Source organism: Ceratocystis lukuohia (genome assembly GCF_044167205.1).
Source record: "Ceratocystis lukuohia strain C4212 chromosome Unknown Supercontig5_pilon, whole genome shotgun sequence".
Classification (NCBI taxonomy): Eukaryota; Fungi; Ascomycota; class Sordariomycetes; order Microascales; family Ceratocystidaceae; genus Ceratocystis; species Ceratocystis lukuohia.
Window position 1 is genome coordinate 77,658 of NW_027263524.1, and position 23,610 is coordinate 101,267.

The window sequence follows — 23,610 nt, forward strand, 5'->3', positions numbered from 1 at the left end:
GGTGTTGGAGCCCGTAGCTGCACGTCAAGCTTAGATATCGCACTTCCCAGATCCAAGGGAATCATCCCTGCGCCTCCAAAACCCCCTTTAATATTGTTCTCTTTCACAACTACTTGGTAGGCTGCGTAAAAAGCGAGAAAGAAATCAGTCTTGGAAACGTGGACTACCAAGGATCTGATTAGATGGCTCGATTTCTCGACCATAGGCCTTCTTGAGTGGTCCAAAGTACCCGACAACAAGAGGCTGCAGTAGGTGGGAGAAATGAGCTGGCATGCTCAGCGCGATGACATGGTTGTGTGCACGCTATTGCTCAAAATCTACTGAGTGGTGGCTTTTATGCCCATCAAGAATAAGAAGCTGATAGCGACTGTTTGATCGGGCCCTTGTATAGTGATCAAAGTGCGTGATCGAGCCACTTAAGACCTGTATCATTGTCGGTCCCGCCATTATGAGTCCTGGCAATAGCTGAATCCTCTGGCGGGTTACTTTCTCAGCACAAACTGGAGAGGTCATATTGGCCTACAACTACAATGAGTGGTTGCGACCGCCCAGCCTTTAGCGTTGATGGCCTGAATAACCGTAACCCACTCCTGGTTTCCATGCTGCACCTATTTAGCCTTCCTACGTCTTTTTGCATCTGTGACGACACTTCCACTTGCAATGACGCCCATTGTTGGATGAAATGTTGGATGAACTACATGGAAGATGGGTATTGTGGGGAATCTGCCTTCAGTCGGATTAACCCTGGGTAAACCCGAGCCTGGATACTCCAGCTTAGTTGTCCATGATGGAAGAACTTAACACTTTAGAATAAGAATAGAGAGACAAGCTTCACCAATTCGATCAATCTGTATACCAGCGCGGTTCCACGTGCAGTTGTATATAATAGCTTGGTTTTTGTTGTACGGGGCATTTGAGGTTTCGAGGTGTCCATGGGTGGTTTTGAAGGGATTGAGCGTCTGTCTAGAGCTACGCTGGACTGACACAGCTTGAAATTCTGCCAGGGCATGCTTTACATCAAGTTCCAATGGCTAGAAAGTTTAGAGGGAATACAAACTATATGGATGCTATTTTTCATACGAAACTACGTGGACTTGTTATATTAGAAGTCCTTGGTGATAGACCGCTAATACTAAGTATTGAACTTCTTATTGGAGGCAATATGTTTTTTGAAGTAGCGAATGGGATGAAGAAAAGTTTTGCTATTGTTCTGTACAGTATAAAGTAGCCTTGAAAAACTAAGAGGGAGGAATCTAGATATCACAGCTTCTAAAAGATATTTGGAGGCCTAGCCTTGTTTAGATGGTTGTTATGACCGTGAGGTGCGAGAAGTATTTTGTGCTTCAGCATTTAATGATGGGATGTTGGAAGTAGAAAAGATGTTTGGTGAGAGGAATGGCTTAGTGAACGTGGGAAAAGTGCGCCGCATACCTGGATGCATCGCAAGGTTAGCATGTAGATTACGAATCATGGTAACTCTTGAATCAGGAGAACTAGGCTTACACGGAAAAATGGGTGCAATGTAACAGCTATTCAACAGTTGCGGCATAAATGGGTGATTAGTCTTTGGCTGAGGATGGATTAGCTGGGAAGCTAATATAATTGAATGTTATGATGAGAAGACTTGGATAATGTGAATCGAGAATGAGGACATAGCATCTAGTGCAGTGAAACAACTCATACGTACATTTTCTCAAAGGGTGAAATTCTGGCTTGACCATTCTAGGCGGAGAATAGGATTATGCGATTTTGGTAGAAAGTTGGTGAGTCTAACCAATGGATCTGAATCGGATGACTATGACGCGGTGAGAGCGAGTGGTGAACGCAACGGTTTGGCGTGCTATGGCTACTGTGAGAACCAACTTAGCGAGTAGTCTGAGTCTTTAGTGAAGACTTAGGTGCGGGAGCGTGTATAAAGTTGATCTTGTATTGTCTGTCCGTTCTATCTGCTAACGAGTGATGGTACGAGCTACTTAAGTATCTGGAAGTGAACCCCTTCTCCAAACCATACCTGTCCTTGTGACTGAATCTCCAACCATTAGTTCACGATTAGTAGTTGGAGTATACGATTGTGACGTATGAAGAGTAGTCACGAGGGAAAGATGTGACATGGGTGAATTGCGCTCAGACCCATCCCTGCGATCACATGCTTGTAGTAGAGCCGAGGAAATGCTGCCGACGGAAGCCGAATTTTCACAGCTACCTTCACAGGACGATACGATGGTGGTAGCCAAAGGGCCCTTTTTTGGTTATGCAAAACCCAAACACCATCACGACTAAAACAGTAGCTGTCAACCTCAGAGTGAGTGAAATAAGCTTGCTCAATAGGTTCCGATAAGAGTTGCGGAACGCTAGTTGTGAACACTGCTGATGTCACATTTCTATGATGGCCCCCAAGAGTCTGCAGACATGCACCAGAAGTCGCATCCCAGATCTTGACTGTCTTGTCCCAAGAGCCTGATCAGGCTCTGCATCCAAGTGGGCAGTTGTGTCCCCATCGCTCGTGGTATCTGTCGAAGTCTCCATCGCCAGTTCTAGCCGCGAGGATATGGCCCAGCTCTATTCTAGTCAGCCCTTTGTAGCGGGAGTTGCGGAAGGGGGGTTCAGTGGGGACGCCGGTTCCAAGCGGACGGTGTCCTTTTTGTTCTTTCCACCACCCTTCGTAGTCGAGACGTAGCTGGTCTCTTCTCCATCTCCGTGCTCCTGCAAGGCTGAAGCGGTGTTCTGTTACTAGTCCCTGGCATCCTAACTTGGCCTGGGTATCGGCTAGCTCATTGCCTTTGATGCCCATGTGTCCTGGGACCCATAGCACTCGGGCGAGCCTTCCGGGTGTCTTGTCTGCCCAGGCTTTTAGGATTCGTCTTGTTTCGTCTACCGCTTCCTGTGATGTGCTGTTTTTGGTGGCTGCATTTCGGAGTCGGTCAACAACTCCTCTGTTGTCTAGACACAGCCAGATTTCTCCAGCTCCTTCGCGAGCCGTTGCTCGCTTAGTTGCCTCGAGAGCGCCAACTGCCTCCGCATCTGCCACCTCCATCCACTTTCCTAGAGCTATATGGTTTGCTTCTTGGGTAGCTCCGTCTTCGATGATAGCCCATCCTGCGCCCGCGTTGCCACTTGCATCTTTCGATCCGTCGGAGTACGCGACGAGCGTTCCTGGTAGGGTATTCTCTACCTCTGCCTGGTGTCGCTTCGTTTCCTTCTCTTTGCTGAGCCACGTTCGGGGCGATATGTCCGGTCCTTCCAAGAGCGGCTTCAACCTAGTGTGTTTCTCCATTTGCGCTGGGAGGAGTTTGCGTAGCCTCGCCACCACTGGGTTGAAATTTGGCCCTCTCAGAATGTGCCTATCATCTAGTGTGTGCCACCGTATGGCTTCCCTCCTCTTTTCATCCTCCAGGAGGATTTCGAAAGGAGGAATGCCTGCGGCATGGTGTAAGCATTCCCTTGGTGTCGTACGGTACATGGGGAGAGCTGCTCGGAGGCACTTCCTCAGCGAGATGTTCAGCTTCTCTGCTGCCTCTTTCGTTGTCTCTCGCCCAGACCAGGCGCTCGCTGCAAAGAGCGCTTTGCTCACGGCGCAGGCCCGTACCGCTGTGAGCATGCTCTTTGTGTCTGCTCCTTTGTAGCAGCCGGCTAGATACCTCAAGCCATATGCCAACCGGTTGACACTCGCAATGACCTGTGCGATGTGCTTGTTGAAGAGAAGACTCGAGTCCAGGTGCAGTCCAAGCCATCTCATTGATTCTTTTGCTGGGGTCGGTTTGTACGTGCCTAGGCCTTCCACGGTCACGGATGGGCTTCCTGCAATCCTCCTTCTGCCCTTGATGTGCAGAAGCGTTGACTTTCCCTGGTCTATTTCTAGACCGTTGAGCGTGGTCCACTCTACCACTTCCTTCATGATGACTTCGATTGAGCTGCTATTTTCTGCGAAGTCTCGCCCACTGACCACTAAGGCCCCGTCGTCTGCATATCCCAGTAGCGGGGGGATGTGTTTGTAGAGCGGTGCCATGAAGAGCATATATAGCACTGGGGAGATTGGCGAGCCCTGCGGGAGAGAGCCTCCCACGAGGGTTGTAGTTGTTTCTTCGGCGTGGATGCTCGCCTCTCTTCCCTCCATGAAGCTTCTGACCCATCTGCACAATTTTGTGGGCCAAAGGCACTCCACCATCCTGCGTTCCATTCTCTCCGGGTCTACCGCGTCAAAGGCTCCTTTGATGTCGAACGTGAAGATTGAGGTTACCTTCTTCCATTCCTGGGCTTCCTCTATCTTCCCACGGAGGTCAATAAGCAGGTCCGTTACCGCCCTTTTCGGCACCGCACAGATGTAATTTCTAGGGATGATTTCCCTATCAATCGCTTCCTCTGCGAGCCTTCTCGCTATTGATCTTTCCAGGCCCTTCCCCAGCGTGGGGAGGAGCGAGATTAGGCGGTACGAGCGTGGTGCCAGTCTTGGGCGACCTGGCTTTGGGATCACCACGAGGTTGGCTTTCTTAAAGGAGGCTGGGTGGTGTCCTGTTTCTAGGCACTGGTTGTATAATCCCGTTATAACTTTACCGAGTGGCTTCCAGGCCCTCTTCCACACCTCGTTGGAGATACCGTCTGCCCCAGGGGCGGTGTTCGTTGGCCTCCATATGGACGCCTTGACCTCTTCCTGGGATAGGGGTGGCCATTCCCGGGCCCCCACGTTGGGTTCCTGGTGCTGCCATTGTTCCCCTGTGTGGGGCTTCGTGTGCGTCTCAAGGAGCAGAGCCACAGATTCCGCCGTGCACGTGGTTCTGGTTCCGTCGGGTTTCTGCAGTAGTGGGATCCGTCTGTCCGTCTTCTCATTGGCCCATTTGATGGCTCGGTAGACGTCTCTTGCTTGCGTTAACCCTGCCACAATCTTGCTCATGAGGCTTCTTTTTGCCTGGACGACGACCTTCCGCATTACTTTCTGTTCTTTCACGTATGTAGCTTTCAGTCTTATGTCGTCCATGTTGTTGCGGTGGTTGCTTCTAGCTTCTCTCATCTTGGCGTTTTGCTGTCGGCATTTTTCGTTCCACCATGGTTTGAGGCTGATATTTGAGGGCGTCTTCGGTGTCGATGTTTCCAGTGCCCTCTCCACTGCTGCAACCACCTTCCTGGCGAGCTCTTCCGTCGCGTCTGGTCCTTTTCTCCCGTCCGCCAACATTCGGTCTAGCTCTACAGCTTCTCTTTCGCAGGCAAGTACAAAGCGGTCTCGATCCATTTTGCTCAACCTCCATCTTGTTTCCGGTCTCTTGCGTGCTGCCCTTGCCTCCACCTCCACTTCCAGGATTTCATGGTCACTTGTACTTCCTGGGACGAGTCCCATACTCGTTTCCAATCCAACCATTGCCCTCTGCGGCATAACCACCAGGTCTATCACTCTTCCAGCTCTCTGAGTTGGTTCACTCTTCTGGTTAAGCACTACTAGGTTGTTTTCGGTCAGCCAGTTTTCCAATACTCTCCCTTGCGGGTTTTCTTTTTCGTTGGCGTCCCAAGTGCCGTGGTGGGCGTTAAAGTCTCCTAGCGCTATCCAGTTGTGTTCCTTCTCAATGAGCCGAAGTTCTCGCAGTGCTTCACTAATCCGAAAGCTCTGCTCTGGCGCGTTGTAGACTCCTAAAAGTTGGAGTATGCCCTTTGTTGTCTTGATACGTATTGGACATAGGTCTGGGTGTGCTTGGTGTGTCTCCAGTACCTCTATATCCCTTCGTACATAGGCGATGCTCCGGGGCCGGTTCACCCATCCTTCTCTCGGGCTGTGCCGGGTGAAGTCAGGGTGTTCCTTCGTTCGGTCCTTACATGGTCCGATCCAGGGCTCTTGTACAAACACGACTTCTACTTTCCGCTTCGCAGCTTCCAGTAGAGCCTGGTCTTGTTGGGGCCCTCCTCTTCCCACGTTGACGCTCCATATTTTTAGACCCCCTAACATTTACGAGGGGGGTCTACAGTGTTCTCGGTGTCGCTGGCGTCTTGGTCTCCCGTGGCGATTCTCTTCCTCTTCCGTGCCGGGCATCCCGGTCCGCGTGAGGTTCTTTCCGTGGGATCCTGCGTTATGGGGCGCGATGGGCCACCCCGCTTACACACTGGCTCCCCTGCGGAATGCCCGGGTGTTTTGCAGACGACGCACTCCGCGTGAGCCCTTTGTGACCCCCCTCCTTGTGTTCTGTGGAGCCACATAGCCTGCATCGCGGCTTTTCCTTGCACGATGCCGTGGGGTGTGCCATCCAGCATTGCCGGCATAGTGGTGTGGACATGGTCCGGCACCTCTTGACTGTGGCGCTGTTGGCGCTTCCGTCGAATGTCAACGTTTTTGGTAGCGGTTGACCCTCTGGAAGCTCGAGAGCGATCCGGAGTGTGGCGTCCTTGAACTTTTCCGTTTCCAACTGCCATTTTATGGACTTGACGTGGCCGCCAGTCTGCTTCTCGATTTGTTTCACGAACCACTCTTCCTTTTTCTGGGTTACGGGGCCGTTGTCACTCAGAACGTAGAAGTCAGCCAGGTTAGTGATGCGGGCGTGTGTCCATTTCTTTTCCAGTTCGCACACTCTCGCTCCGCAGGCCTCCCTGATCTTGTCGAGCTTCTTGGCCGTGGCTGTGGTTTTGGGAAGGTTGAGAGCCCAGCCCGAGTTCACCTTCGTTATCGTTATCTCGGATGGTTTTCTCCCCACGGCTTTCGCCACTTCTTCCCCGGCGGTGCCTTCATCGGCGGCCGTAGGTCCTCGGATGAAGACCCTGACCATCGGCTTCTTTTCGTTGGTCGCCGTTTTTGTGGTGGTCTTGCTTTTCAGCTCCACCGTCTTTCTCGCCCCTTTGTCTCCTTGGGACGCGATCGCAGCGTACGATATGGGCCCTTTGTCCGTCTTGTTTCCTTTCTTCTGGATTGGGGCGTTGGTTTCTTTCGCTGTGTCTGCGTGTTTTGAGACGCTCGCGTTAGGGTTGCCTGTGGTCTGGCCTCCCTGGAGGAGCTTGAGCATCGCTCTGAACTCCGCTGAGACGTGGCCAGCCAGTTTCTTCACAGAGGCGTCTCCTTTGGCCATTGCGATCGCCTGGTTGCATATTTCTGGGATGGTTTCTGCCAGCCAAAGTGTGGCCTTCACCCTCAGCTCGAACTGTCTCATTTCCGCAGCGATGCCTCTGCGCGCTAACGCAATGTTGCGTTCTTTTTCCGTGGCACGACCCTCGCGGGGCTTGGAGGCCTCGTCAGGCGTTTCTTTCTCCACGGCCCGACCCTCGCGGGGCTTGGTGGCCTCGTCAGGCGTCTCTTTCTCCACGGCCCGACCCTCGTGAGGCTTGTTGGCTTTGTCGCGCGTCTCTTTCGCGACCTTTTGCACGGGTGAGGTCACCGGCTCCTCGCCTGTGACCACGGTGTCGTTTGCGTCGGTCATTTCCACCTCGGTTTCAATGGACGCGTCCGGGCGGCCATCTTCTGTCTCGTTCTCTTGAGTGAGATCCGGCGGGGCGATCCCTGGTGCAACCTCCCACTCCATAGTGTCTTCGTTTTATCTTGTTGGTCGTCTTTGTAGTTGTAGAGCGTATATTTGTAGGGTTGCTTAGGGTTACCTCCTTTTCCTGGAGTTGAAGGAGGGAAGTTTTTTGAACCTTTAATAAACGAACTGATTCAACATTTAAGATCTATTCTACACATTGCAATGATTCTTCACTAGATTATCGATGGAAGTGCCTCTTGTTGTTGAGTATAGGCCCAGCACTGTGGCAACACAGTAACTGATCTATGTTCCTGGAGAAATATCACACACTCTCTAGTTCTGCCCAACATAACATTTCATCAAGGGTTCATACCATTATCCTGTGCATTTGTGGCACAGGATGCACAAGTACTACATATTCCCAGTCAGAATATCCATGTATATTTGCGTTGGCCTGCATCAAATTTGCATTCCACCAAGAAAGCGTTCGGGGTTTATGGAGCTGTCGAATTTTAGCTTTGATTATTGAGGGTGGGATTGTTCCACTGGACTCTGGAATGACACTTAAGGTCAAAACCTGGCCTACTGCATAACGTTCAAGGGGAGAATGGGAAGCCATCTGTGATAGGCATACAAGGTGCAAAGAAGGCTCGCGGTTAGGAACAGTAGTTGATATCGAGCTTTCAGGGAAAAAGAAATAACAGAGCTTGGTTTGAGCCCTTTTTATCAGAATTTGCCGGTTGTTTCTTACACTCTGATCATTATGCATCATCATGATAGATGTGGTATGACGTAGTACATAATCCTTGCTAATATGTAGCCTTCACCTCTGTCATTCTTTAGTATCCTTGTGTTAGCATGGTAGAAAACTAGGCAATCTACTTGAAGGTTGCTTCTAGGATGTGGGAGATAATAACCCTAAGGCAGACCGATCTAGGGTTCCCTATCACTAGTAGCTATCAGACCCAGGATAGGACATATGCTCATATTGGATGATAGCTTTTTGAGCTTCTGAGTGTTCAGAAGCTTGAAGAAACCATCTCAATGTGTGGCTAGTGTTGGAGAGCAAGTGTCTAGTGGGGGAAGCTTTCTAGGCTGCTCAAGCCACTATAAAGCCTTTGCTGGCACGTCTGGCTCTACTTCTCCATTCCGGTCTAGTCCCTCATCCTTTGCTCGTCTACCCGCCAACAGAGGGAATAGAGAGCATATCAAGAAGTTAAATCAAATACTATTGCATAGTGAGTGCACTAGCACCCTACACATGCCCCACTTCTTCAAAACCAAGACCTACACCTCTTGCAACTGAGCACCTATAAAAGGGCTTACGCCCTACCATGAATCCTCATGAGTATAACATAAAAGGAATGAAAGTCTTGGGATGTGGTGTACAAGAAAAACTTGAATAAGCTGACTGATTTAAACCAATAGGATCTATTCCACACTTTTCATTAGCTACTCCATGTGATAACACATCCCCGCAACGATGACATGATTGATTTAGCCCTACAAGTGTTCCCTTTCATGGATGTGTTTCTCTCAGTGTGAAGATCCTAGTTTTGAATAGAAAAGGTGATGTCTATTAGTTGACTGTGTTAAAGGCCCCCCCCTCTAAAATTGCTGTGATGTGTATTAAAGTAGACTTGAACTCAAGCCTTCAAGCTTCTGTGACAGTCTCATCGCTGGATTCAGCTTCCAGAAGAGCCTTCGTAGTAGTAGCTATGGCACGTTCTGCAGACTCGACGATAGCGTCGAGGTTATTCTTAATCAAAATCTCGAGGAGATTCTTGCCAATAGGATCCATGCTGAAGCCATCATTTCTTAAAAATGGCTGCTTGAACAAGAACATGATGCATTCGACATCAATAGGTGGGTGGCCGGCAACCTGAACTTCGCGCTGCTGCGTTCTGACAGCGATTCTGACTATTTCCCCTCCAGGGATCATTTTAGCAGCAGCTTGAAAGTAGTGATTATTAGAAAATGTTTTCCATCCATTCTGTCCAGGGGTTATGTGAAAGTCGTCTTGGCCAAGGCCATTGTTTTGGCGATGGTGTCTGAGCATGATGCTAGTAGTAGAGTCGTCAACATCTAAGGCGATCCATTGCATTCTAGTGGGCTCAATTTCAGCCTTTAAACACAGGGCTCCGTAAATGTTTTGGATTTTCAAAGTGTCTTCACTGGGACTCTCGTCAAGCAAGTTGTCTTCATATATAGTCACAGCTTCGTGCTCAGTGTCAACATATAGGTGGACAACCGGATCCAGGCCGTTGTGGCCGTAGCGCTCAGTAAAGACTTTGAAGACATTGTCTTCTGTCCAAAAGGAATAGCCATGCTCCTTGAAGTAGGCTGGATCCCAGGAATCTGTAGGCCTGACGCTGATGGCCCTGGTAGTTTCAGTAGACCAAGCCTCAATGGTCGGGGTAAACTGGTGTTTGTCAGCTGAGCCAGGTATGTTGCCGCCCTGAACACACCAGAACGACAGACAAAAGAGTAACCACGAAGAAGGCTGCATTTTGAATGAGAGTAGGGTAACAAAAGGATGGCAGAAGTAATGAGTAGAAAAAATAGGAACTAAAAAGCTGACTGACGTACAATCAACTGGGTGCTACAGATGTATTTATTCCCTTGTTTCTGCTCTGGTCCATTTGACCTGGAAATCACTACGTACGGGCATAGACCAGCTGCTGGCTCCCTCCGAAAGCCTCACTTAACTTCGTTCTTTTTATAAAGCGGAACGGAAACGGGATTCCAGTCGAAGAAAGACACTTCTCTCCGTCGGATTCTAGCAAGATGACAAATGGCCATAAACAGATCACCGTAGAGGTGGATGTGCAAACCACAGGGCATTAGAGAAACAGCATATGGACTTATGCTAAATGCAGCCCCCCCCCCCCTGAAGCCCAGCCTGGAGTCTACTGGAAATAATGGCTTGAAACAGTTTTCCAGGCATTTTACAAGGGTGCTAGTAGAATGTTTTTCTTGTCTTTTTCTTTTTACTTTGGAAATGGTTGTTGCGGCTTAGCACCGGGAATAGAAGGCGGTGAGGCCGGACAGTAATACGGTAGCCAGTCCCGTAGACATAGTTCACCCGACCATCTAGTGAGACTCCTTTGATGTCCCATCAAACAATAAAGATTTCACACGTTTGTCAGCATTGCGCCTTCACCTGTAACAATAAGTATGTCTTGTAGAGTACAATGCTGCCATCATTAGAGACAATTACTTTCCAAGTAATACCCTATTTCTAGACACTACTATTGCTACTGAGCACTTAGATGCATTTTTAATTATATGTGTCACAGGTTTCATGACGTTAGACCTAGTATTTCCAACCTGAGCATGTCTCTAAACCTACCTAGCAGTAGAAGACGAGAAGCAAGGTGGCTACCAGAAACTTGGACGCCCTAGGAGCCGGGGTCGTCTATGGATGACGATTTGTCATGGGTACAGCGATCTGTGTCTTTCTTTCTGTCTTTGTTTCTTAAGCTGCAACATGTCACATATTGTCCCCTTGGATTTGCACTATGCTTGATATGTGTGAGTGCCGTTGGAAACTCCGGCTAAGCGAATTCCAACATTTTCATCCAAACGGCCTGACCAAAGCTTGTATACCCCTCATAAGAAACTTGGAAATGATACCAACGCAGCCTGCACGCACTTACATTCGCGCATCGTGATGTTCCTCCATATTTTTCTCATGCATCCACTAACCTGGGCTTAGTATAACTATATATGCTGTTTCTCTCATGCCCTGTGCGATGGACATACACTTCTATATTGATCTGCTCATGCCCATTTGTCATCTTGCCAGAATCCAACGGAGAGAAGTGACTTTCTTCGACTGGAATCCCGTTTCCGTTCCGCATTTATAGAAAGAACGAAGTTGGGTGAGGCTTTCGGGGGGAGCCAGCAGCTGGTCTATGCTCGTACGCAGCGATTTCTAGGTCAAATGGATCAAAGCAGGAATAAGGGAATGAATACATCTGTAGCACCCAGCCGAGGGCGGCAACAAACCTGGCTCGGCTGACAAGGCCCTGGCTATTGAGGTTAGGTCTACTGAAACTACTGGGGCCATCATGCCTACAGGTCCCTGGGATTCGAGCTACTTCAAGGGCCATGGATGTTCACGACTGGACTACTTTCTTCATGCTCCAGGGCCATCGCCAAAACAACGGCCTTGGCCAAGACGATTTTTACATAACCCCCGGACACGCGGACTGGGAAACATTTTCTGTTGCGTGGCGCGGTATATATGTTAAGTGGCGTCCCATACGTGCCCCACTTATCCGAACCTATTGTGGCTGATCACGTGACATGATTGACACCACAATACAAAAGGAATAGTTCCAGGACGTAGCATAGACTTAAACCCTTTAATAAACCAACTGATTCAACATTTAAGATCTATTCTACATTTTCTAATGGTCACCACTTTCAAGCTGCTGCTAAAATGATCCCTGGAGGGGAAATAGACAGAATCGCTGTCAGAAGTTAGCAGCGCGAAGCTCAGGTTCCTGGCTATGTACCTATTAATGTCGAATGCATCATGTTGTCGTTGAAGCAGCCAGTCTCGGAAGATGATGACGCCAGTATGGATTCTATTGGCGAGAACCTCCTCGAGATCAAGATTAAGAATAACCTCGACGCCATCGCCGGCTATGCAGGACAGGTTATAGCTACTAATACTAAGAAGGCTCTTTTGGGAGCTGAATTAAAAAAGCGATTAGACCGTCACAGAAGCTTGGAGGCTTGATTTCAAGTCTACTTTAATACACATCACAGAAATTCTAGAGGGGGGGTCGTTTAAAACAGTCAACTATTTAATGAACGTTGCCTTTGTAAATTCAAAACTAGGATTTTCGCCTCAAGAGAAACACTTGCAATAAAGGGTAACATAATTCACCAGTGAGCAGAACACTCCACTCAGGCTTTCACACTTCCATCTTTCAACCCACTTTACGCAAACCACCAATACTATCTCCAGCTTCTAAAGAAGCCAACCTTGTTCTTGCTGTCGCTACTATCAAACAAAACCCAAAACTCAGTATTCCAGAGGTCGCCAAGGTCTGCACAGTCATCCTTAGCACCTTACACGCCAGAATGAGTGGGGGGCGCGCGCGACAAGATGTACGCCCCAACTCTACGAGATTGACTCTACTGGAAGAAGAGACTTTTGCCAAGTTCATTCTCGACCTAGATTTGAGATGATTCCCCCCGGCTTAGTGGTGTTGAAGAAATAGCCAACCTCCCCCTCCCAGAATGTGACGTGGGATGCGCTGGACAGCACTGGGCTTCACACTTCGTTCATCCACAACCAGAGCTCAAGACTCGTTTTAGCAGCATACACGACTGGCGCCTCATGATCTTCAGACAGTCTTTTTGAAGCTGGACCTCAAGTTACGGACTCCAACACCGACCGGCCCTCTTCCCGAAGGGACTAACACTCGGGTCTCTTTGATGCTACACAACCTGACACAAGCCCTCTCACAGTCTGCCTATGTCAAGGATCGAATTGGCCATCATCAAGGAAGCTATGTGACCCCAATTTATGATCCTATCGACCAGCTTGCAAAGGGGACACAGGCAACAATGCACGAGGTAGTGCTTTTTTGCGAGGAGAACAAGTCACTGCTGTAGCAAACGAGACACTCACCAAACACCGGAGAGCCAAAAAGACACATATACGGCAAAGGAGGACCTCTTGCTGTAGGGGATGTCCAGGAGACTCTAGCTGAAAAGGATGTTGATCAGCAGGTGGCTCAAGAAATGCGACAGAATAGTGGCCAGTCGAAGCGGACTGCGGTAATTGTGGAAAGACAGGCCATAATGCATGGACCTGTTTAGAAGATATAGAATCATCTGGCAAATTCAAGTGTAGCTATGTTAAATACACTTTTGCTGTTATTATGTTGTAATGGAAAAATGAATGTGAGGGGTATTGTGAAGTGTCCTGTTCGCTTGTAAATTACGTTTTACTTGATAGCCCAAAGAAACTATCATCAGTGTAGTGTAGTGATGACGTAAATTTCATAGAAAAGTTCAGAACCCAACTCAAACGCCAATACCCCTACATAGTAAAGCCAGGAGGATGTTATAGAATTGCTCCTAATCGTCCCCTACCTGCTCTCCTTCATCTCCACTGACTAATTTGATCGTCATGCTTGCGTTTACAGTGACATGCTCTTGCCTGCAGGTCTCCTTGGTCATCTTCTCACATAGAATAGCAGCCATTTTCAAATCAAGTTGGGCGATATTGCTAATGTGGACGGTTAGCAGTTACGTACTATATACGACCACAAAGACCAATATCATAGAAGTCTTCTGGATATCTTGCATTTCAGATAATCAATATCGTTATCTCTTCACACTCCACCCTAGCTGCCTTTCATACAGGACCAACTAACTCGGCTCCGTGAAGCAAACATCTCGCAGGGAGGGTTGATCAAGTCATCTCCGTCGACGTCTCTATTCCATAGGAACAGCCTTCGATGAAGGCTAGCTTAGATTATCTCACCTAGCCCTAGTCCTGCTTACAGAAGTGGGTAGGCCTTGGCAAAAAGAATCGACCTTGAGAAACTATGACTAGATTATGTCGTGGAATGGCTTGTATTCACTCAACTCTTCTCTCCCCTGAGGATTTCAACTATCAAAGATCTGTAATTGGGCATGCAGTAAGCTGTTCTCGCCTGCACGCCCGACCAACCATGTCCTGACATGAATACCATTTTGATGAAACCTATCCAGGAAACATCGTCAGTACAAATAGGCGTCAAATGCAATCTATGTGCCTTGTGCAATAGTGCACAGGTATTCATGCATGGGTTATTTATTACCATAAGTCTCTCCATATGCTATACTTGTGACGTATTCTGACTTCTTGTCGGCTAGTAGTCTGAGTCGAGGTTACAGGATTGTGGCCCCTGACTAAGTTCGGCAAGGCGCTCTCACCTGTAGTCTTAAATATGATGACAAGAGCCTTTTACGAGGCTTTTTCTTGATCTGGGCACTTAGGTGAGGAAGATTTAAATCGGTCCAGACCTGCACTTCAGTCAATCATGGGATGGACAGGCAAGAACCAAGAAACTGCAGATCCCTCTTCTTCTCACTCCGAACATTCAGTACGTCCTCACAACATGTACTATAATTAACCAATTCTACACTTGATAGAAGAAACTTATTCTAAATAATCTTCACTCTGGTCGAGTTGTCAATGAATGAGAATGTTCGGTTTTGGTAGGCGATTTTTCACTGTGCCTGACGAAAGGGGGTGGTGATGCATGATGCCACAAGCTTTATAATGTAAGAATTCACGGTACATTGGCAATTCTTCAAGTAGTATGTTTAATTCCATAAACTGTGATTGGAAAGGAAGGGAAAACTACCAAAGGGGGATACATTCGGGTCCATGAGCAAGCAATAAGCCAAGCCTGGCCACTTGTCCATGCATAGGCTTGTCTCGCGATTATGCGTGTCGTCCTGCAATGACACTGCTTCTAAGGCTGAAATGCAGAGTAGCTGGTAAGGGCGAAGCCTGGGCTACACATGATCCATAGATCGTCACACCCAAGACATAAACCTTGAAAGCTACTATCAGTGGATTACTGATCGTTAGTAGCAAATTTAACATGGACCCATCAGTTAGATTCGGGGTCTTTGCCAATCTCGAAAGACTTGACATAGCGGTTGCTCATATCTTGAAACTGTGTGCACATCTCAATAGCATCCTTGGCAAATGATGCTTTGGTCAAAGAATTCCAGATTCCAGCGTGAGTCGAGGAGTCTCTTGAGATATCGATACCATAAATCGTGTTGTCGTCAAAAGGGTTATGGCCCAAAGCTGTGAGGGCTTCATCAATGATGTTAACATCGGAGCCGACAACACGATTGTGCATGATCTGTTCCAGATCTCCCACAGTAAGCTGGCTTTGATCTTCCCAGATGCTCAACAAAGCTTCATAGGACTTGAAAGTGTTGGTCGGGTTAAGAACATAATCGACTTCAATAAATTTGGACTCTTTGGAAACGTAGACTTCAGTGACAAAGCCCTCAGAGGTTCTCACTTCCCTCCAATGATAGTTTCCATGATCGGGGATTTGCAGACCAAGATCGCTGGGACGAGGGACTTTCCGATCACCTGCAAGGACCTGGGTGGAGAATAAGGCAGCCATGAAGACTGGCTGGGCGCACTTCGAAAACCACAGCATGATGTCGAGAAAGAAAATGAAGTAGGATAGGAAAACAAAGATGCAATAGCGGGCAGATCAAGACGAGTATGAAGAGATACTGAAATTCACAGTATGTTTATTTGCGCTTGCTGCTGTATTAATGGACACTGATGGCCACCGTGAAGATAAAGCCGATAGAATTAAATAAAAATGTGGCCTTGCAAGAGTAAAGGAAAAACGTAGAAGTGAGTCGTGGTGGGTAAAGAGAAGAAAGCATAAGTACAAACAAGACAATGAAGCTGTTATATATACCAAGCATGATGGTATAGAGAGCACTACAGTGCATGTCTGCCTTGAACGGCCGGCAGCCGGACGTACGACAATGAGCTATTTGAGCATTGGTGTCGGCTTTTGATCATCAAGAGTGTGACAGTGAATGCAAGCAGGGTGCATTGTGTGTGAGCCACCTCGGACTAAAGCTTGCCGTAGCTGCCCCTAGATGTTACAACTCTTTCTTTTCCGACGGCTCACAATTTCCCTCCATCAACTCTCTAGTATTGGTGGTTTTGAGTCTTTAGTCGCAAACCATAGAAAGAGTAGTTATCTTGTTTATATTGGCTGTAGGAAGCAACATACTGGTATGGTATAAGCACTTGTATGGCTAAAGATAAGATGTAGAAACGAAGGCCCTGGGCATCGTGATAGTGAGTTTAGCTACGTATAGAAAACTCAAAAAGCTCATATTACAGCAAGACAAAAGTAAAATGGAGCCAAGGAGTGCCATTTGTCAATATGTTCGGCCGAACAGCGCACATTGTTCCAGTGCTTCTAGATGGCGACTAGAATAATCGCTGGCCGTCTCAGCTCTATGACACTCCGAGCGTGCGTAGTACATCAGATTTCATCCCACACTCATGTATTCATCGTATTGGCGTTTGGGTGACCAGTAGTCCCAGAGAGAAACAGCCCTATCGGAGCGAGTAAGCATAGGAATAGAAGTTAGTCCTATGAATGGGTTCTTTGACCCAAATGTGACCCAGGTTTGGCATGTGCATTGTGCCGCAAAGCGGGTGAAGACAATCTAGGGCCGTCTGATAAACTGTGCAGCAAACTGCACTTCTACGCTGAACTAGTCCTCTAATTTCGTATAGTTAGCTAACAATCTAGGTATGTAATGCTGTACTAGGAGACCCCGAGGCGTTTTTACACAAAATAGAAAAGGCATGGGAATATTATTAAGAACACATAATAGTGATCGACGATGATGTAATACACCGAGGACTTGAATATAATGTGTCTTAATAGCAATACAGTCTTGTCTGCTGTGCTGTAGATGACACCATTCGTGTATAAATGCATGGAATGCCGTAGCTAGTAACTGGCAGGAATCAAGCTCTTCCAGCGTCGATTTTAGGATGGCACGCTGCTCGCAAAGGCTGTCATGGTCGTCATAGTTGCCGACGATATATTTACCGGCCTACAAGTAAAACAGTCTTCAGTTGGATGAGAGAACGATTTCTCTTGAGATGAGGGTCAAATACAAGTGTAGGGGACCAACTACAAGTTAAATGTACGGGGTTGTATGTATAGATGGACTTAGGTGTGGGAATGTACATATGGGCCCGTGAGCCTGTGTGTCTGCAAATGTATTTGTCTGTTGGATAAATGTTGGATAAACTACATGGAGGATGGGTATTGTGGGGAATTTGCCTTCGGTCGGGTTAACCCTGGGTAAACCCAAGCCTGAATGCTTCAGCTTAGTTGTCCATGATGGAAGAACTTAACACCTTAGAGAAAGAATAGAAAACAAGCTTCACCATATCGATCAATCTGTATACCAGCACGGTTGCACATGCGGTTGTACAGAATGACGAGTGACTTCCCAAGCGATTTAACTGAATTGAGTAGATTGTTCCGACAATCCACCATAAAGCCAGTCTCATGAAAGCAGATATCCAGTAGTTTAATGCCATATTTCTTGGAAATAATCTGCTGGAGTATAAACCAATCCTGGATTAAGGTTAGGGGCTTGTATTCGCTCTTGGATGGTCGTACTGACGAAGAATGCGTTTCGAAATCTAGATGTAAGTGGGAAGGCTAGCACCGACTGACAAAGGAACAAGTAGTCCCTACAACGTAGTGGTTAATCGCTTCAACAATGTATTGTTGTCCCGCAGCGTATCGGCTGAGAGCTATCTCAACTCTTAGGAACCTTTTGGCGACTTGGTTTTGGATTGTTTTGAACAGCTTGGAGTGTAAGAAGTGCTTTCCGCTTTGTATTATACTGTAGAATTTTAGAGGGAGGTGAATCAGATAAAGACTATCGTTTAGTAGAGGCTAGAAAAGTGTGCCACGTACTTGAATGATCGCATGGTTATCATCTACGTTACAAATCCTTATAACTGACGAGTAAGAAGAACTCGACTCGCGCTGAATGGTAGGTGCTTTATAATGTTGAAAAACTGTGGCTTAAATAAGTAGTTTGTCATTAACTACAGATGGATTCATCCAGAATCTCATAAGAATAAGTAACATGATGGAAATGTTTGAAAATGGTACACACGAACTAGGACTTAGATGTAGGTTCAGTAGAAGGTATATTAAGTTGAGTGAAGATTGAAATTCATGAGTCGATATTGTAGTTAAGGTAATGGAATATTTGATCTTGATAGAAAGCTGTTGACCCTAGCTAGTAGATCGGAATCCTATAACAATGACGCGGCCAGAGGGAGTGCCCAACGCAACTTTTTGGTGTGCTATAGCTGACCTCACAGGGCGATACGATGGTGGTAGCCAAATGACCCTTTCTTGATTCCGCAAAACCCAAATACCATCCTTGCTAATAAAGTAGCTATCAAATTTAGAACGAAGGGAGGAAGGTTGACCAGCTAATGATGCTGATACTAGTGGCTGTTCATAATATGAGAACATCACTGATGTCACCTCGTCGGCATGGCCCTCAAGAGTCTGCACACACGCACCAGAAGTCGCATCCCAGATCTTGACTGTCTTGTCCCAAGACCCTGATGCCAGTCGCTGTCCATCGTTTGAGAACGTCACTGATGTCACGACCTTGGCATGGCCCTCAAGAGTCTGCACACACACACCAGAAGTCGCATCCCAGATCTTGACTGTGTTGTCCCAAGACCCTGATGCCAGTCGCTGTCCATCGTTTGAGAACGTCACTGATGTCACGACGTTGGCATGGCCCTCAAGAGTCTGTAGACACACACCAGAAGTCACATCCCAGATCTTGACTGTGTCGTCATAGGACCCTGATGCCAGTCGCTGTCCATTGTTTGAGAATGTCACTGATGTCACCTTGGAATGATGGCCCTCAAGAGTCTGCAGACACGCACCAGAAGTCGCATCCCAGATCTTGACTGTGTTGTCCCAAGACCCTGATGCCAGTCGCTGTCCATCGTTTGAGAACGTCACTGATGTCACCTCGTCGGCATGGCCCTCAAGAGTCTGCAAACACACACCAGAAGTCGCATCCCAGATCTTGACTGTGTTGTCCCAAGACCCTGATGCCAGTCGCTGTCCATCGTTTGAGAACGTCACTGATGCCACCAAGTGGGCATGGCCCTCAAGAGTCTGCACACACACACCAGAAGTCGCGTCCCAGATCTTGACTGTCTCGTCCCCAGACCCCGATGCGAGTCGCTGTCCATCGTTTGAGAAGATCACTGATTTCACCCCGCCGGCATGGCCCTCAAGGGTCTGCAGACACGCACCAGAAGTCGCATCCCAGATCTTGACTGTGTTGTCCCAAGACCCTGATGCCAGTCGCTGTCCATCGTTTGAGAACGTCACTGATGTCACGACCTTGGCATGGCCCTCAAGAGTCTGCACACACGCACCAGAAGTCGCATCCCAGATCTTGACTGTCTTGTCCCCAGACCCTGATGCCAGTCGCTGTCCATCGTTTGAGAATGTCACTGATGCCACCATGTCGGCATGGCCCTCAAGAGTTCGTAGGCAAGCATGCCAATTTTCATCAACCTTCGGGTTTACTTCAATCCAGCCTGGCTCTTCGTGACTAAACATTCGTCTGATCAAGCTGTTTGTGGGACTGAATATGAGGGCTGAGACATAAACTTGCAGTGGTGCAACCTCAATAATTTCGCCACAAAACAAGAGGAATCGCTGAGCGTCTTTTATAAAGTCTTCAAGCTCCTGCGATGGCGTCTCCTGCAACAAAAGGTTAAATAATGTTCTAACAAAGCCGTTGTAACATGTAAATAGTTACTTACCGAGCATATCTTAAGCCTTTCCATCCCTCTTCCTGCGGCAGAAATGTCTCTTAGAAGGCTAAGCGCTTCAAGCCAATGGAGATACCTTTCTTTCAAAAAGACTAGGATCGTCTCGCTTTCGCAACCCATGTCATTTTTTGATGAATCATTAAGGTGGTCAACCCAAAAGAAGCAAGAATATCGAATAGCAGCCAGAGGATCAGGCTGAGGAGTTTTCACTTCATCAATCAGGCATCCGGGTGCCTTCAAGTTGTAAACGTCGCGCTGTAGTCCTTTGTGAAGAATCTCGAGTGATCTTTTGAAGACAGTTTTGTGCTGGTCTGGAATTCCGGCTGGCATAATCCTACCCGAAGCCTTTTCCAACAGGTAGTCTTTCGCCGACTGGTGGACAAAAGAAATGGCATTGTTGTGAATAGTCAAGAAAGACCCGCATAGCGCGACGAGTTCTTCCAGCTCCTGTCTGTCCACGTTTTCAAGAGACTCAACAAGGACATATAGTTCTTCCAGAGTCAGAGGCCGGTATGCAACGAAGACTTGAGCAATAATGTTCCTGCAGGTTTCCGCATCACTAGAGTCGAAGATCTGTTTCACCATCCTCTCATATAATGCATTAAGCCCAGCAGGAAAAGACTGCAGTGTTTCTGGGGTGTGCCATCTTCGACAACTGGAAAGTTCTTGACAAACCAGGGACACCCAGAGGAAGGTTCCATGCGCATTTGACCGCAAATGTTGCAAAACAGCAGACTTCATGTCCTTGCCATAGTTCTTCTCCTGTGCGAGCTGATCCACTTTGGAGTCAATGTAAGAGTCGACTGCTGCAGACACTGAATTCTGGTTTATTTCTAGGTGTATCTTGACCTTTCCATTTGCGAGATTCAGGATTTCTTCGACATCTGGCCAGTTGCGGCTTGACACAATCCATTTGGCGGGTGATGGCTCAGTGATGAATTTAAGCAGCTGTTTCTGGTCTTTGATGCACTCATCCAAGGCGTCGACAATCAGGATGGCATTTTTCAGGCTTGGATCATTCAGCATGTTGGTCAGCACTTCACACAGGTCGTACCAGGCGTCCGCATTTTTAAAGGCACCTTCCTTGTAATCGTACTTCTTGCGCACGTACTTGGTGAGGTGTGGATTTCGGTACGCTAGATGATAGATCAAGCCTCGCAGCACAGAGATTGCAGAATTAACTCGATCATTCGTGGCTTGGCAAAAGAAGTAGGACAGAGACGCTGAGTTGTTTGGCTCCAACTCATCGATGATGCCACAGAGGAGCATTGTCTTGCCCTTGCCAGGGTCACCCTTGATCCAAAGGATTGAGGATTCGCTTCCATCAAGGAACTCTTGAAAGCTTTTGTGCTTGAGAATCCATTGATACGAGTCCTTCAGCAAACCGCCCTTTTTCGTTTCAATATCCTTCTTGTCTGTGGCGGGGTCGGCAACATAAAGTTCTGAAAGGCATTGCTTGTCTTTGTCATTGTGCTGATAAGCAGCACCCATTGTGAAGGCGGTGACAAACTGCTTGATATATTGTTTGTTTTCGTTCAGGTAGTTCATTGTGTGGCCCGAGATAGGGCTCAACTTGTGCCCGTCGAATAGCTTGGCGTCTTTCAGGCCATTTTCGACATTGAATCTATAGTAGACTCCGGGATTGTTATACCTTTCTCTCAGCCGTAATTCCGTGGTCTTAGAGCTAGAGGCCATCTTCTTTAGTGCTTCAAGCACGGAGCCTCTCGAATCACTGATTTCAACAACGTCACCATGACCTGTTCCAATACTCAGAATTATTATGTTTCTTCCAGAAGAGTGAATTTTGGCCTCTGTGATAAGAGCCTCACATGGGTTATTGTAGCCATAGCTGGCGTCAATGAACTGGATTTCTTCACGGCCAAGTTTGATTGAATCAAAGAGTGTGATGGCGGCAGAAGTGGCCCTCGCCACCTCCCAAATTTTGCATGCTGTGAGGCTTTCCGGGTTATAATATGTTCTCAAGAAAGTCGGCAGTGTTTCGAGATTAACTTTGGTCATCGCCAGGACAGCACTAAATTATCATGACAAAATATTAGATACGACGTCCTTCTAGTCTTTTAGCTTCATGTGTCGGACACCTACGTCTTGGTGCAAAGCTCGTCTGCGAACAACATATCTTGATGTACGCATGCGTCGGTGCCAGCTGTAGGATTCTCTATCTTGCGCCGGAGACATTGTGGTTCGTTACAGTTATCGCGAATCATTTGTTTGATGGCCATCTCTAACTTCGTGGCTGAAAAAGCAGTCGAGTGTTTTGCAAGTGTACGTGTCGATTCTGAGACGAACACTGCATTGGCAATACGTTTGTACTCGTTTATACACCGATCGACGCTCATTCTCAGTCGGCCAAGCATAATTGCAATGATCCTATACAAAGGTTGTCAATAAAGCCACTGCCATTTGTGAGTACAGATAGATGAACGCATACCCCCCGGTTCCTGTGCCACCAATCAAGTCAAATCTGTCACAGGGTTTTGGTACTTGAGATAGACCCTCTGTTTTTTTGGATATCTTCCATGATTCTTTCCAATATTAGCAAGCTGGATAGTCCGCAGACACCACCACCATCTGGAGCAGTCAGCGATATGATTACAAGCCAATATTAGTGAAGTCGAGTAGCATACCAAGGGAGAGTATCTTGAATGGGGCTCTTGTCGCTTCGGGCCTTGACGTGTCCATGGCGGCTCAAGCGATGTGAATAGGTTAGAGTAATAAAAGCTAGCGATCGAGACAAAAGAGGTAAACGAGCAGCAACGGCACAATCAAGTTGATAATCTGAGAGGATAGTTTTAGTTTTCGTTCGTTAGAGAACGTGTATATGACGGAACAAAAGAGGGCATAAGGCAGGAAAAAGTATGTGGCTCGATAAAAGGAAATATACCAATTTTTTGGGGGAAAGGGCCTATAAAGTCAATCTTCGCCCAGCTAATCTGCCATTTTGAGCGTGCACATGACCCCATTTCTGTCCAGCGATTGGTAAGGTGTGTGTCCAGGTTTGATTGATACCCAGCCTATAGGGTAGTGGTTTGACCCACAATGTGGCGTACCCTGACTTGGGAATATCCAACGGTGATGTAGCATTACATCTAGGATACCAACACATGGAAATTTGCTTTGGAATAGTTATGCTTCTGTCAAGCTGAGTCACAAACGTACTAGAGAAAGGTGTTCGTCGGTGTAATGTCTGAGCTTTGCAGCAATTAGGAAATCTTGCGTCACCGCCCCATTTGATGATATAGCCAGCATCTAACTCACACATCTACATTTCCATCCAAGTCAGGTCAGTACTTTGAGAGCAAATTAAAACCTCGCAGCAAACAATGCAGGCTACTACTTAAAGGGGGGCGACGTCAGCCAGGGCGACTCGTCCAGCTTACTACTCTCCTAAAAGTGAGGATTCTGCATTTGTTGATGGTTGACTGGATATCAGGGATCGATGCCCAACCAGATACAGTGGCATTTGCTCCAAACGACAATGTATCGTGTCTTTGTAGTGATTAAACATCCATCAGCACTGCAACTTATTGAAAAACAGCTGTTAACAATGAGGGGTGAATTGACCAAGTCTGATGGGATACACTAAAGTCAAATGTTCCATTAGCTGTTAGCGCCAAACATGACAGCTGATAATATCCCTGTATGATTAGGGGCCGTGCTCTACAGCCCTGTCGCAAGACCCCTTGTGAACCTAAGTTGCTGGATTGTCACTTTGTAGGAATCAAGAACCTTGACCTC

At 47.4% G+C, this 23,610-nt stretch overlaps 4 protein-coding genes across 4 annotated transcripts; all 4 read right to left on the reverse strand.

Moving 5' to 3' along the window:
• Positions 1 to 2,461: 2,461 nt before the first annotated feature.
• Positions 2,462 to 7,487, reverse strand: HOO65_050018 (RNA-directed DNA polymerase from mobile element jockey; the record flags this gene model as incomplete). The annotated part of the gene is made up of 2 exons (XM_071003076.1): positions 2,462 to 5,756; positions 6,265 to 7,487. The coding sequence occupies 2 exons, from the start codon at positions 7,485 to 7,487 to the stop codon at positions 2,462 to 2,464; spliced, it is 4,518 nt and encodes a 1,505-aa protein (XP_070858077.1).
• Positions 7,488 to 9,081: 1,594 nt separating this feature from the next.
• HOO65_050019 (uncharacterized protein) lies at positions 9,082 to 9,936 on the reverse strand (the record flags this gene model as incomplete). The annotated part of the gene is made up of 1 exon (XM_071000764.1): positions 9,082 to 9,936. The coding sequence occupies one exon, from the start codon at positions 9,934 to 9,936 to the stop codon at positions 9,082 to 9,084; it is 855 nt and encodes a 284-aa protein (XP_070858078.1).
• Positions 9,937 to 15,058: 5,122 nt separating this feature from the next.
• Positions 15,059 to 15,628, reverse strand: HOO65_050020 (uncharacterized protein; the record flags this gene model as incomplete). The annotated part of the gene is made up of 1 exon (XM_071000765.1): positions 15,059 to 15,628. One exon carries the CDS (start codon positions 15,626 to 15,628, stop codon positions 15,059 to 15,061), a length of 570 nt encoding a protein of 189 aa, XP_070858079.1.
• Positions 15,629 to 18,274: 2,646 nt separating this feature from the next.
• HOO65_050021 (Vegetative incompatibility protein HET-E-1) lies at positions 18,275 to 21,873 on the reverse strand (the record flags this gene model as incomplete). The annotated part of the gene is made up of 2 exons (XM_071003126.1): positions 18,275 to 19,783; positions 19,846 to 21,873. 2 exons carry the CDS (start codon positions 21,871 to 21,873, stop codon positions 18,275 to 18,277), a joined length of 3,537 nt encoding a protein of 1,178 aa, XP_070858080.1.
• Positions 21,874 to 23,610: the final 1,737 nt, after the last annotated feature.